General features: G+C 39.3%; 1 protein-coding gene across 5 annotated transcripts in view; it reads left to right on the top strand.

Annotated features, from left to right (window-relative positions):
* The window catches only part of LOC149873331 (uncharacterized), a 95,193-nt gene extending 83,671 nt beyond the window's left edge, over nt 1–11,522 (top strand). For all 5 annotated transcript variants that reach the window (XM_090042773.1, XM_090042788.1, XM_090042780.1 and 2 more), the window contains 4 exons: nt 13–73; nt 2,118–2,323; nt 3,120–3,213; nt 4,696–11,522. In XM_090042773.1, the coding sequence (XP_089898899.1) occupies nt 13–73; nt 2,118–2,323; nt 3,120–3,213; nt 4,696–4,758 (424 nt within the window). In that variant the 3' untranslated portion in view covers nt 4,759–11,522. The remainder of the gene's footprint in view (nt 1–12; nt 74–2,117; nt 2,324–3,119; nt 3,214–4,695) is intronic.
* The last annotated feature ends 1,622 nt before the right edge of the window (nt 11,523–13,144 follow it).

Genomic DNA, 13,144 nt, shown 5'->3' with positions numbered 1-13,144 from the left:
GACCTGGAACAGGCTGCTGGAGAAAAATGGCCAGTTTGCAATGACTGAACAACAGTATGATGTCTGTGATCTGGTTAGTGACTGAGCAATCACTGCTATCATCTCTGCCCTCTGCTTTTTAGTAACTACCTCCCCAAAGCAAAGTCATAGCTAAAGCTCTTTTGGGGGGTGCATAGTCCCTACAAGTGTTATAGGTCTAGGATGTTTTGTTTAAGAATTTTTTTAAAGGTGAGATCAGAGTTTTAGGCAGAGAAATAAATGGCCTGATTTTTAAGACAGCAGTGAGTACAGAGTACCTTTTGAAATGTAAGAAGTGCCTAAAAACAGGTTTTAGAGCAGTAACACGAAATGCCCCAGCCTTAAAATTTTGACTTGGGCTTATATCACGTGCACATGTGTATGTGTGTAAAATTGTTCTTGGAATCTTATTCTTAAAACTGCCAAATTTAGTAGTCAAGATCTTTGAAAAAATATACCAGGGGTGCTCAACCCCTGGCCCACAGGCCAGATCTGGCCCCCAGCCCCAGGCCATCCAGCCTGCAGGGCTGCCCACAGGTCTCAAAATTGCAGTGGGGGACTGGTGGCACTGCTTCCCTCCTGACAAATTTTCAAACCTGTGGGGATCCCCAAGGGATGGAGAGTGAGCTTCCATGTGGTGGATGCCCCAGGACCCATGCTTAGAGCCCCAGGACATAATCCTGGCACATGGGGGTGGCACGGGACCCCAGGGCCTGATCCTGTCATAAAGGGCCAGCTCAGGTTGTGCAGGGGCAGGCATGGGCACCACAGAGCCCAGTGTGGCCTGTGGACTAGCCCCACACCATTCATCTGGCCTGCGGGACCAGAAGATTAAACACCACTGAAGTATACAATAAAACCCTCTTATAGTAAAGCTGATTTTTTTGCCACTTAGCTAAAATTGTGTTTTGGATGCTGCATTGCAAACTAGTAGGGGCTTTCATTCAGTTTTACCATAAACTGAGTTTTGCTTTATCTTAGTTCAACATTCACAGAGTAACAGCTGTTTATGCCTCCATCTGAAATTAGAGCTAGTCAAATTTAAAAAAAAAACAACAAAAAACTTTCACCTGTAACTAACTTAACAATTGATGGGAAAATACGTAAAATAAATCATGTGTACAATATTAATCTATAGATCTTTTTTCAAATATTAAAACGTATTGGTGAATAATCTGTTTGAAGAAATGTCAGAATTCATTTGATGAAATATTTCCAGTGACAAATTTGAAAAGCCCTGTTTCCATGTTGTGGTCATGTTTCTGGGTAAAATAAAACAATAGCGTGAGTCTAGGCCTGGTTTTAGTGAACTCAAAAGTTAAATTTATCTTGACCTCAATGGAAGTAACAGTTGCCCAGGGTTTGTAAAATGCCAAATGGGTTAGGCTAGATTTTTAATAGTGGTAATAAAACCTATGGAAATATGTGTGAAGCCAAAAGGAAAATTTAAGGGGCTGTCCCCATCTAATTGTGTTTAAAATGATCCCTTGAATTCCATTTGATTTGTGAACAATAGATTTATTGGCAAATATAAGACAACATTCTTTCAAAGTAAAAGGAATAAGCAATAAATAACATTTCCCTCCTGCTGTATTTGATTGGAGGTGCCTATTTATTGAAAAATGCCAAAGAGCAACACAGTCTGTGAAGAGGTCTGTCTAATACTGAACATTGTTCTTTATTGGAGTCAGGTATTTATGGCTTTGGTTTGAAAAGGGAACGTAACTTTCAGAGGCTTCTGCTGTAAGACTCGCTTAGCTACCTCCTGTTCTAGATTTTATAGGCAGTTCAAATAGCAATCATCAGATCTGAGTATGATTCCCCAGCCTGAACCCAGACAAAGTAGAAGTCATAAAAGTGACCAACTAAAGTTGGCAGATTCAAGAATGGAAACCTGTGTAAAAGGGAACAGATAGTTCTAGTAACCAACATATATTAGTCAAAAATTTGAGCTCTTGTACTGAATTGAACAAATCATATTGTTTGGGGCTTTGTTTGCAGTATTGTTTGGGGTTTTTTAGAGAACAGTTTGCAGTGCTCTGCTTTGGAAATGCAGTACTGTTTTTTATACCAGTAATTTGTACTTCTGTTACCCCAAGATGGATTATTTGTTTCCAAATCGTCATAAACAACCTGGAACCAGCCCCACTGAAAGAGAGCGAAGAGAAAATGTACTTCCAGTTTTGATGAGAAAGAAGCAGCAGGAGCAACATCACAGGGGACCCTCCAAAATAAGCAGAGTTTTTAAAGGCTTGAGAAATGGGTCAGAGCGAAAACAAGATGAAGATAGAGGAGTCATTGAAGTGTGAGTAGGTTTTATCTAAATGTAATTGCCAGAACCACATCTCATCCGGCCACAGTTCTACGTCAGTGTCCTTGCAGAAGGAATCAGATGTGCTCATCTGAATAAAGTGCCTGTATCTGTTGCTTTGGACTGGAAATAGAAACTTGTTTTATTATAAATAATAAGGTTGCTGTTCCCTTTTCCTTTTGTAAATTTGACTCCAAACACTGCAGTTCTTTAGAGCAATCACATATTCAAATACATGTAGGTGTGAGCTTTCAAATATCCTCACCAGTGAATATTCAGAGCATCACACCCTGGTGCTTTCTTCTGAAGTTGAGAAGAACTTGCTGCACAAACTCAGAATGAATGTTGTTAAAATAGCCATAACTTTGTTATTTTGGAATCAGATTTTTTTCAAACAAGCATGTGTTTTCCCTGTAAGACTATGTGCAGTTTGTGCCAAATTTGAAATGTTTAAAGCAAAATGATTTTGGACTTACCTAAACAAAGGAATGCTTGTAAACAAATTTCTTACCAGTGGACTTTATTCTCATGAAAAAATAAAATCCATTTGACTCTTCTGGAGTTAGCAAAATTTACCAAGCAGTTTACTTCTAGTGTCAGAAAAAGAATGGAAATTCTCTACCCAAAAGGGGCTGTCTTAAGAAACTGAAAGTAAAAATTACAAGACACTATCTCAATAATAATTATGATGTTGCTACTATGGCACTATGATATTGACTTGTACACAGAGAATATCCAAATGAATTAGAGGAAGTTCTGTTTTCAGAGGTGTTTTGGCTGTATCTTACAGTTTGAAGGATCAGAAATCCATTGCCCATGTCCTGCCTGAAACGATCCCTGTGCCTCTAACCCTGGAAGATGTGGTTCTGAAGAATCGGGTTGTGGTATGTATATCTTCACTTTTCCTTTTTCATGAAATCAGTGCAGGACAACGTGAAGAAGTATCGCACATTGCTAAAGCATTGATTAAACGTTACTTGTCATACGAACTCATGAAACATCCAGTGCTACCTTCCAATGTACATAGAGGTCCCATGAAACAAACAGAATTTGGTTAAGTGACCACTTTTAATACATTTTGGGGAACTGTCTTTTCTTTCCGCTTAAACTATTTAAAGGAAGCCTCATCCACCGCTTTGTCATTTTGAAATGGGAAGAGTCTGGCAAAGTGGAGGTTGATTTTGCAGCCAATAGTCAAGAAAAGGCCAAATTACCCTGCCACAACAAAGGCAGAATCTACGTTTGACCAAGTTCCTAGAGTTCACTTCATCATTAGAAAGCTCATCAAAACAATACCCTTTTTCCTGAACAGCTGCCTTTAGGATGAGGCTATGTTGAATAAAAGTAGAGTGGGATCCAACGTAGACTAGAAAGGTTGGGGAATGACATATGGAGCATGCAGCTGTTAGGAAGAGATAACATAATGCTGGAAAATAGAGAGAGGTTAACGGTAATGTCAGAGTAAGAAGGCAGAAAGGGGATAAGTAGCATTTCTTTATGTTCTCCACTGAATGAACCAGCTACAGATGATTGGCGATTTACTTTGCTCTTAGCCACCAAGGGCATGCTTCAGGTGCTCTTCTGGAAAACCTAAACAGGTTACAAGCTATGTGCTTAAAGTCAGTTCAGCATTTAATCAGATATGCCTAGTGTACCTCATAGATTTGGGAGAATTAGAGCTGAGGCATCCCACCCTGCCCACCCCCAATCTCCCACTCCCTCCCACCCCACACACACACAATGCACCAGAGTACAGATGAATGCTGAACTGACTGTAAATATTTGGGAGGCAAGGGGTTGTATGTTGGGGTGGGTTTTTTGCCAGAGGGGTGGTCTTTTATTGAATCAACAGCATGGTTGGGAGAGATTTTAGACAAGCTTTTAGGCACAAAGTACCCTTCCTCAGGTAGGTATCCTCTCTCATATTTCCTGGACCATCACTGGTATAACATCAGTTGAATACTGTATGTAAATATTTAGGTCATTTAAGCAACCTTAAATATTCTGATTCATGTGGAAGCAATCAAAAGCTGAATATTAATTTTGGCTTGCTGTATAGAAAATTGACAGATTTCCTTAGGAAAATTTCAGTTATGTGAAAGCTGGATTTTCCTGTCAAGAAGTATTACATGAACTTTTCTGTCCAGCTCCAATCAGAAGAGAGAAGGCTAAACCAAACTTACTGCTTATTTTATATGTATTTATTTGTAGTAAAGTATTAAGTTATGTTCTAACAAGCTGTTTCAACTAAAATGTTGTTTAAACTAATTACAGATTTATGTTGCATACATTAATTTTAATACAATTGTATGGTTATATATCCATTTTCTTTCAAATAAAATTAAACTATTTTTTTTTTATTTTAGGAGGCAAAATCAGCAGTTACTTACTGGATAAATTATGCAGACAAAGAAGCAGCCCTTTCCTAAGCTGGAAAACTACAGAAAAAATATAGACATTCAAAATAGGAATAATCAAGTGCAGTTTTGTATTTGTAGATCAAAGTGCTACATAACTTGCAGACTCTGATATGCAAAATATGAAATCCATATACTGTCACTTTACTTCTTACAATCCTGATCCTAGTTGAAGTAAAGGGGAATTTTGCCATTAATTTCAGTTAGACTATTATTATGTAATGTTTAAAAAGATATGGTATATGTGTCTTATTTTATGAAAACCAATAATTTACTGTGGTATTTTGCTAGCTTCTCCCCAGCAAATTGACTTGTGCTACTGTAGTGAAGACTGTTTGTGATTAAATCAGTGATAATTTCTCAACTTGAACTCTCACATGGAGCAGTGACATCAAAGGAAGGAAATAAAGAGGGTAAGTACTTTAAGTGAACAGTTACTCGGATGCAAGATTTCCTTCTGAGAAAGCAGACAAATTGTTTATGGCAACCCGTTAGAAATGTACTCAGCTTCAAAAATATGCAAGTTCTGTATGGTCTTATAGTAATTTCTCTATATATAATTTATATTTCAAGTTTCTTAGTACACAACATAAATATGTCTGGCTTTAAAAGTCTAATTATTATTTAATGTTATGTAACAAGGGTTTTTTTGTGTGTGGCATGCTAAGATATTGCATTTTAAGTTCATGCGGGCTCTCTCATTTACTGTTGAACAAACATTTTGCAAATCAAAATTACTGGCTCCGAAGAGGTAGGACATTGTGCACTGTGAAGGAAGGCTCAGAACAGATGGGAGTGGGGATAAGATACTCTTATGGAAATCAAACTGAGAGTGCTTATGAGAGAAGGTGAGCCAACTTGCCTATTTTGAAGTAGAACAATTAGAGTCAGTAGATCAGAGATTTCCCTCAAACATCACTACATTTACTGAGCACTTGTTTCCCTGCAGAAAAGAGAGTTTACTGGTGTTAACTATCTTGCTTGTATCCCTGATTCTTTAGGAAATATAGTATCGATGAAGTTTACAGAGGATCAGAATTGTTTTTCTCTGCCTTTTATAGCTATGACTTTTTTTAAAAGTTCAGTTTTATGCATGGATGAATACCAAGTATCCAGTATTTCTTTGTATTTAAGTTATTGAAAGGGTGGAACTGCTGTTGCACATTATATTTTATGAACAGTCACCACTGTAAAACTAGTTAAATAAGCAGTCATACTCTTTAGCCTTCAGTAATGGCACCAAAAAGGAATTTCCCATGGACAGACTGCAGCATACTGAAAAAATAACTAAAAATGGCAATCTAGCATTCTCCACACCATGCAAGGAACTAAATTACAGATGCCAATAAGAAAGTACAGCTTAAATAGCCAGAGTATATTTTAATACAAAAATGAATGCTGTTAAACATTTTTAAATAAAAATATAAGTATTAGGTCTTAAGACACAAGCATTTAAGAGGTTAGGAAATGAAGAATGTAGCAATAAAACATTTTTGGAAATAGCAAACTCAGACTGCAGTCAGTCCATCACTCCAAGGTATGTTGATTTTAAGAGGCTCTTCAACTACAATGTAAAAAAAATCACATCTATCTTCCCTAAAATTAGTCTTCAGTTCTGAGCTGTTCTTCATGGCTGGTCACCAGGCTTTCAAGTTTCGATTGATGTGTCTGATCCAGTTCAATTACAGAAAAGATTCCACCAAGATTTAGCATTATTCCACCTCAAGATAACTAGTCTGATTTCTGAACCATGCCATTTTTAATACTAAAAATACAGCAAAGGGAATCCAGAACAAAGTGTTGTAAATCTTATCTGTGTCTAGTGAAGAAAATCTCCTAACTTTTATTCAGATCTAAAAGAAAAAAAATGATGGAAACAAATTACATTTTTTGCCAGTTGCCAAGAAAGGGAAAATTTCATGCAAAAAACTTACTACAAGTAGGTAAGTTTTCAAAAGGGATTAGAAATTCTTACAGAGTTTAGTGTGCTTAAAATGTAGAACAAAGGTTGCAAGGAAGATCTGATGGTATATTTTCTACACTTAGCCACTAATAAAAGTGGTCTACTAATTGTTGGGCCCAAGAGTTATATGAGTGGGACTATTAACATGTTGCCTTGTTTTGAAGTATCTGTCTCCATTAACACAGAGCATTGTAATGCAGATTACTTTGAAATGCTGAATACTCTGCAGTAGTACTGGGAAGAGGAAAGTCCCTCTAAAGAGAATTGATATTAGACAGTTATCAGCAAAGATTCTGTAACAATTACTGTTACTTTTGAGATTGTAAATATTGTTCTAGAAAATGAAAGATTTATTCAGTTGCCATCAGCACTTGAAATTTCTTTTTCATTTTTCACAAGAGAATCAGATTCACATAAGGAAGGTTTTACTCATGTCCCAATTATTATATATTAAAATAAGAACACAGACTTTGGTACTTACAAATTTTTAAAAAAGGTATCTCCTTTCCACTAAGCCCTTAAATGTCACCTGAAAATTAAAATAATCAACAATTAGAACTGTGGGAAACCCTCAAGTCAAGTCATTTTTCCTTTAAAAGCAATTTTAAAAATCAGCAAAATAGGTGAGTGCTAATAAGTGTGCAGGCTTACAATAGCCATTGCAAATTTAAGTTATATTAAATAAATGTCTATGCCTGTGGCACTCAAAAAAATTAAGATTCTAAAAGCTGAAACTTTCAATTGTTGTTTTTATCCAAGAGGAAAGTACAGCATGCAACCTAGTTAGTTTTCTGATACAGAACCAGAAGAACCAAAGAAATGCAGCAGTTTCTTTGTATGTACAAAACTGCAAGGGCATTTGCATTCTTGATGGGTGTAGACTAATTGAACATGATTAACACTACTTATTTTAGTCAGAAAGTTAATATCCTGGTTTATTTTTTCTTCCTTTGTTCTCTTCCACAAGTATTTTCTCTCCATCATTCCTAACTCAACTTCTCTCCTTCTTATATTTTCATCCTTTAGTTGTTCACTCTTTTTTGCTCCCTATAATTCCACACCCCTGTAATTTACCTTTCCTGATGCGCTTCTCTTGCCCATTCTCACTGAGCATGTTGTCCTTCCTTTCTGGTAACAGTTTTGGTTCTTCAGTCCCAGAGCACCATTTAGCTGTGCAATCAGGAGCTAAGCTCACTTTTGTTTTAAGCTTATTCATGAAGCCAGCAGCAGTGGAAAACCTATTGGCAGCAGAGGACAAAGGGAAAAAGAAGGAACTGCCAAATGCTGCAGGGAAGCATGACTGTGAAAGTGGCAGCACTTCCATTCTGAAAAGAGCAGATGGGCCACAAGAAATATTTCTGGGTCATGGGACACTCACTAACAGGTAAATCCCTAGCACAGTGCTGCTATATTGAAGCCATACCCATGGAATTAAAGAATCTCCTGTCAAATTGTTTTAACTTATATTGTTAGAAGTCACAAACACGTTTCTATGTATATCGCATTTTGTAAAATTTGCAGTCATTTTAAAACTAAAAGAAAGCTGAGCCATACATTCCCCACCAGGTCTTCTAAAAATCTTTTCTGCTTGACAGCAGAGGTAAGCATAATTTCAAGTAGTTTTACTGAACGTTCAGCAAGGAACTTCCTAGTCTTTAGGAAAGCGCTGCCCTCTATGTATATTTAGCAATGTTTCAAGAGTATCATTACTAACCTGCTAGCCCTGCTAGCTTGTTGTTGTTCTGAATGAGAGAATTTACCATCTGTTACAAAAAACAAGAATGCAAACTATAGTTTTCTCACTTTTGGAAGATTAAGTGTGAAACATCACAGATCCTTGCATAATAATAACTTTCTATAGCATTAATAAATCTTGAAAAGCCACTTCCAGGTACCAAAAAAGACAAATTGATTAGGCAATGTGAGTTAAGGTTAAATCCTGACTTGAATATACAATCAAACCTTTTCTTAAGATAGGCATTTTGTTTTTTAGAAAGAATTACATTTCTTTTCCAGTAGTCCTTCATTTCTAAAAATTTGGTTCAAAGCTTTAGTGAGGGTTCTACAAACACTTAGAAACTTGCCACTTTTATAGATAACATTACATTAGAAAGAGTCACACATGCCTAATTTGAACTACTACCAAGAGGATCATTTTTGTCCCTTGTTCCTAGTAGTGTTGTGGATGATAGAGATGCCTTAAAATGCATTGTCCTTAATGTCACAGAGATCAGAATATTCTGCATTGCACAAGAATTCTTGTATATTGATATCACATATGATTAGGAGCATCATTTGCAAATTCTGAACACTGGTATACATTCACAGAGTAAAAAGAAAGTTTATGAGAACAGACTTTTGCTGAAAGCCCCTGAAGCCCACTTGGGGCTATCCAGATGACCCCATACTGGGAAGATGCCCTCTAAAATCAATGGAAAGTTACTTGAATTAAGACAACAGGAGTTGTGCTTAATGAGGGCTTTAAGGACTGTAGGGTAACTTCAAGTTTTAGTGTCTTCTTGCATTTCACTTTTAACTGCATCCCTAAGAAGTGCTTTCATCTTTATCTGTTTTTTACTGGAAATGTATAAAAAAACTTATATAAGGAACACATTGCATTACTTCAAGGAAATGGACTAGATAACCAAATACTTTTTGTCTCCATATTCTGAATTTCCCTTTCCATTTCAATGGCTTCTCCATTCATAGAGGCTCATAGTTTTGCTGAGCTACGCAATGGTTTCGTCAGGTTGAAAGCATTCAGGAACTGTACTGAAATTGCTAAGGTCATATTTATAACCATTTAGAGACTAAAGCAAGAATGTAATGTCTTGCCTGCTGAGCAGAGTATCTTGATGACAGCTCATTAGTGCCCCTGTAGAGTTGAAAGTGTTGGTTATGACCTACTGAGCCCTAGATGGCCTGGGACCAGGCTATTTGGAGAGACTCTTTCTTCCCTGTGCTCATGCCACAACTGGGATCAGAAGAAGCACCTGGGCACTAGAAGACACTAGGAGAGAGAGAGGAGACTGTTATCCAGGTGTTCTCTTTGAGACCTCCAGGATTCTGGAGTTCACCCATTTCCCCCTTTGGACTAAGATAGCCCAGATCTCCTGATCTTCTTGGCACATTGGTAGGAGGTTTTGGAGAGGACTGGACATACGCGTCTCAAAACAATGAAGGACAGAGTGTAAGTTTGCATTTTTATTGGGGGAGAGGGAGAAGAAAGGAGTAGGGAAAGTAATTTGGTAGGCTACTGGTTAGCTTAATTCTTTTTGAATAATGTACTGTAGGGATCTTACTGTATTACTAGCATAAGTGTGCATCATCTAGAAATCTTTTTATCATTTAGATCAAAATAAGTAACCTACAAACTGGTTTCAAACGTAGGTTTGCAGCGATGGAGAAACTAGTACAACAGCCTAACAAACAAATCTGTCCTCAAAGTTAGCGTTTTGAACATATTTATACTCTAATACCCTTGAAACAATTGCAATCTCCAATCCCTGTGAAAAGCACCATCAAGGAAAATAATAGGAGGTATTTAGAAATGGGAATGCTAAAATGTCATAGGTTTGTATACTTTTTTCCAAGTCAGTAATCATTACTTTGTCAGCTGTGCTTCTGTATTTTATCCAGGGACTAATGCAAAATACATAAGCATACTTGGGAGCAAGGAACTGGGACCAAGATCTTTCCACTCTTGGGTAAATACTCTAATCACTGGAATGCTGTCACTTTTCCTTTTATGATCTCTGCCTCTCTCAGCCCCAGTGACTCTCATATAGCTTGCTGCCCACTAGCCCAGGTTAGGGCACTATCCTAGAAAGTTCTCAAACACCTCAGACTGAGGAGGGCCTGGATCCCACCTTTCCCTGGGTGGCACCAGCAACCTCTTGTAAATCCCTTGTAAAGGAAGAAAGTGAGACTATCTTTCCACCCAGAGGATAGATTTGATTTAAGTGCAGGAGAGGCCTTTAAACTGTAAAACCTAATCTCACATGAGTTGTATAACTCAGGCCTGCTTCACTCTGGAAAAAGATGGAATTTCCTATTCTCTACCTACCCCTTTCACTATTTACTATTGCCTAGTTGGGTTAGGTCCCTTTGATTGCAGGCTCTTGGAAATGCCATTCCAAGGTACTTAAATCTGCCCTGACTCAGGCACCTAACACAGGGTCCCAAATTCTACTTTGGAAGTTGGATGTCCACATCTCTTTGTAGATCTGGGCTCAAGAGATTTAGTGAAGACTGTGGCATTTTTGTCTAAATCTTATTTCCATCCTTACAAGCTGGGCTTATTTTAATAGCAAAACTGCAGCAGATATCCAACAAGGGTTTTGCCAGTCCCATATCTTTTTCTTTCATTTTAATTTTTCAAGTTCTTCTGTCTAGGTTTTCATATGCAGGAGGTAAATGAGCCTATAATTATCTATTTTAAATAGAAAGGACTAGCTCCATGGTGCAGACTCTGAAATTGTCCTAGCATTGATGGCACAGACGAGCCTTTTCAATACTAAGGTAGCCTTTTCCTGCCCTGAAAAGCTGGAAGCTTGATGCAAATCAGCAACCTCACTTGAATTATAAATCTACAGCACATTCATATTTCAGGGGAGCTGCATCTATTGCTACAACTGAGCCTGCAAACAGGCCAGGGAACTAAGTGGCTACAGACAGATGTTGCATTTATCCCTGGATAAACTGTTTTATCCTGGGACAAAGTGCAAGCATGTAGTCATCCACTTCTGTTATCCTTGGATAAATCCCTGGAGCAAGAATGAAGTGCAGGAGGTTAACAGACAATGGGTGTTCCCCTGGCCCTAGTGATGTCACAAGGTGGAGGGTGGGGTGAAGCCATTACCGGGGGGGGGGGGGGAGCATGCACCAATTCTACCTGGGGGCCTACAGCTGTCGAGGGGAGGGAAGCAGCAAGTTCAAGGACCACTGGCAGCAGGGCTTATGCAAAGGCCAGCTCCTCACTTGCTCTCTTGCCTGAAGTGTGCAACCGTTAAATCTGGCCTGCCGTGGGGGGAAGCAGGATGTGGTTGAGTTGGGTGCCCAAGCATGAATCAGACACAGCATGCACCTTCTGTTTGAATGTAGGGCACAAGCACAGGAAGAGGAGAAAGCAGTTGACTGTGGGGTCTGCAGAGGAGCAGGATCTGGTGAGGGTTGAGCATGAGCCTCAACCTCTCCCCTCCAAGCCCCACAAGCCTCAGGACACCCTTGATTCTGCTCCACTACCCTGCTGTTCCTTCCCTCTTTCCTGCCCTGCCCCAGTGCATGTCCCTGAGACCGGGCAATGGCCAAGCAACCCATCTCTTCCCCAGGGCAGCAAGGACAGGAGCAGTCCCATGTGTGACACAAGCTGTCTAACACCTGCCCTCGCCCCATGCACACCCTTGCTTATTCAAGCTAAGCTATTTCCAACAATAAACACTTGTGAGGAGGTAAAATGGAGGATCAGGATGCCACAGCATATCCCGGAGGAGGGGAGTGCAAAGGGAGGCCTGGCTGCCTCAGTGGGCCTCATGGGAGCCACTTTTCTCACTTGGCTCCTGTGGAGGCACCAAATGGAGCAAAGTGAGGATGCCACATCCCACAGCATGGTTGTGGCCTTCATCCCCTACAGGCAGCCCCAGGCCCCCAAGGGTCAGGATGGGGAGGAGGGGAATGGAACTGGAAGATGAAATGGTGAGATGCTTTGAACCAAGGCAATGGGGCCCCCAACACCAGGTGTCGTGGAGATAGGAAGGCAAACCTCTGCCCTGTAGTGGTCAGGAAATCCTGCTGATGAGCCTGTTTGCACAAGATTGTGCCTGCCAAGGTCAGATGCCATAGCAAGCGGGGAGGGGGTGGGGGGAGTCACATTTGAAGGCCAGAAGCAACAAGGAGGCACAAAGAGTGACTGAAGCACTGTCCTGACTCTCCCTCCTCTCTTTGCCCCATGGCAGCTGCTTTAATTTTGTTGAAATGTCATTGTAGAAAAGTGGCTGGTGCCCACAAAACTTACTGCCAAGCCTCATCCAACCCATTCTATGTGCATAACAGTTCACATATGGTACTTAGTAGAACCAAATGCTAAGGGTCTACATGCAATACATTTCACCACGTTAAGGAACTGCATTATGACATGGTTGGCTGTCACCTAGGAGGTCTACATGGCTTGGTCTTTGTATGTGTATTATAAAACCATGTTACTGAATGTCATTAAAGCAGTGATTAGCCCCTTTAGTTTCTGGTGTCATCTAGGGCAGTGGTCTCCAAAGTGGGGTGTGCAAGACAATCCATTGGGGGTATGGGAAGAAAATATTAGAACTTATATTTATATTTATATAAATATACGTATATTGGGGGTGCGTGCTCAAAAATTTTTACTGATAGGGGTACGCGATCAAAAAAGTTTGGAGACCACTTATCTAGGGCATTATGTCT

Source organism: Crocodylus siamensis, chromosome 1, assembly GCF_052110815.1.
Source record: "Crocodylus siamensis isolate JL-2025a chromosome 1, ASM5211081v1, whole genome shotgun sequence".
NCBI lineage: Eukaryota > Metazoa > Chordata > Crocodylia > Crocodylidae > Crocodylus > Crocodylus siamensis.
This window is presented reverse-complemented; position numbering and strand designations above follow the sequence as displayed.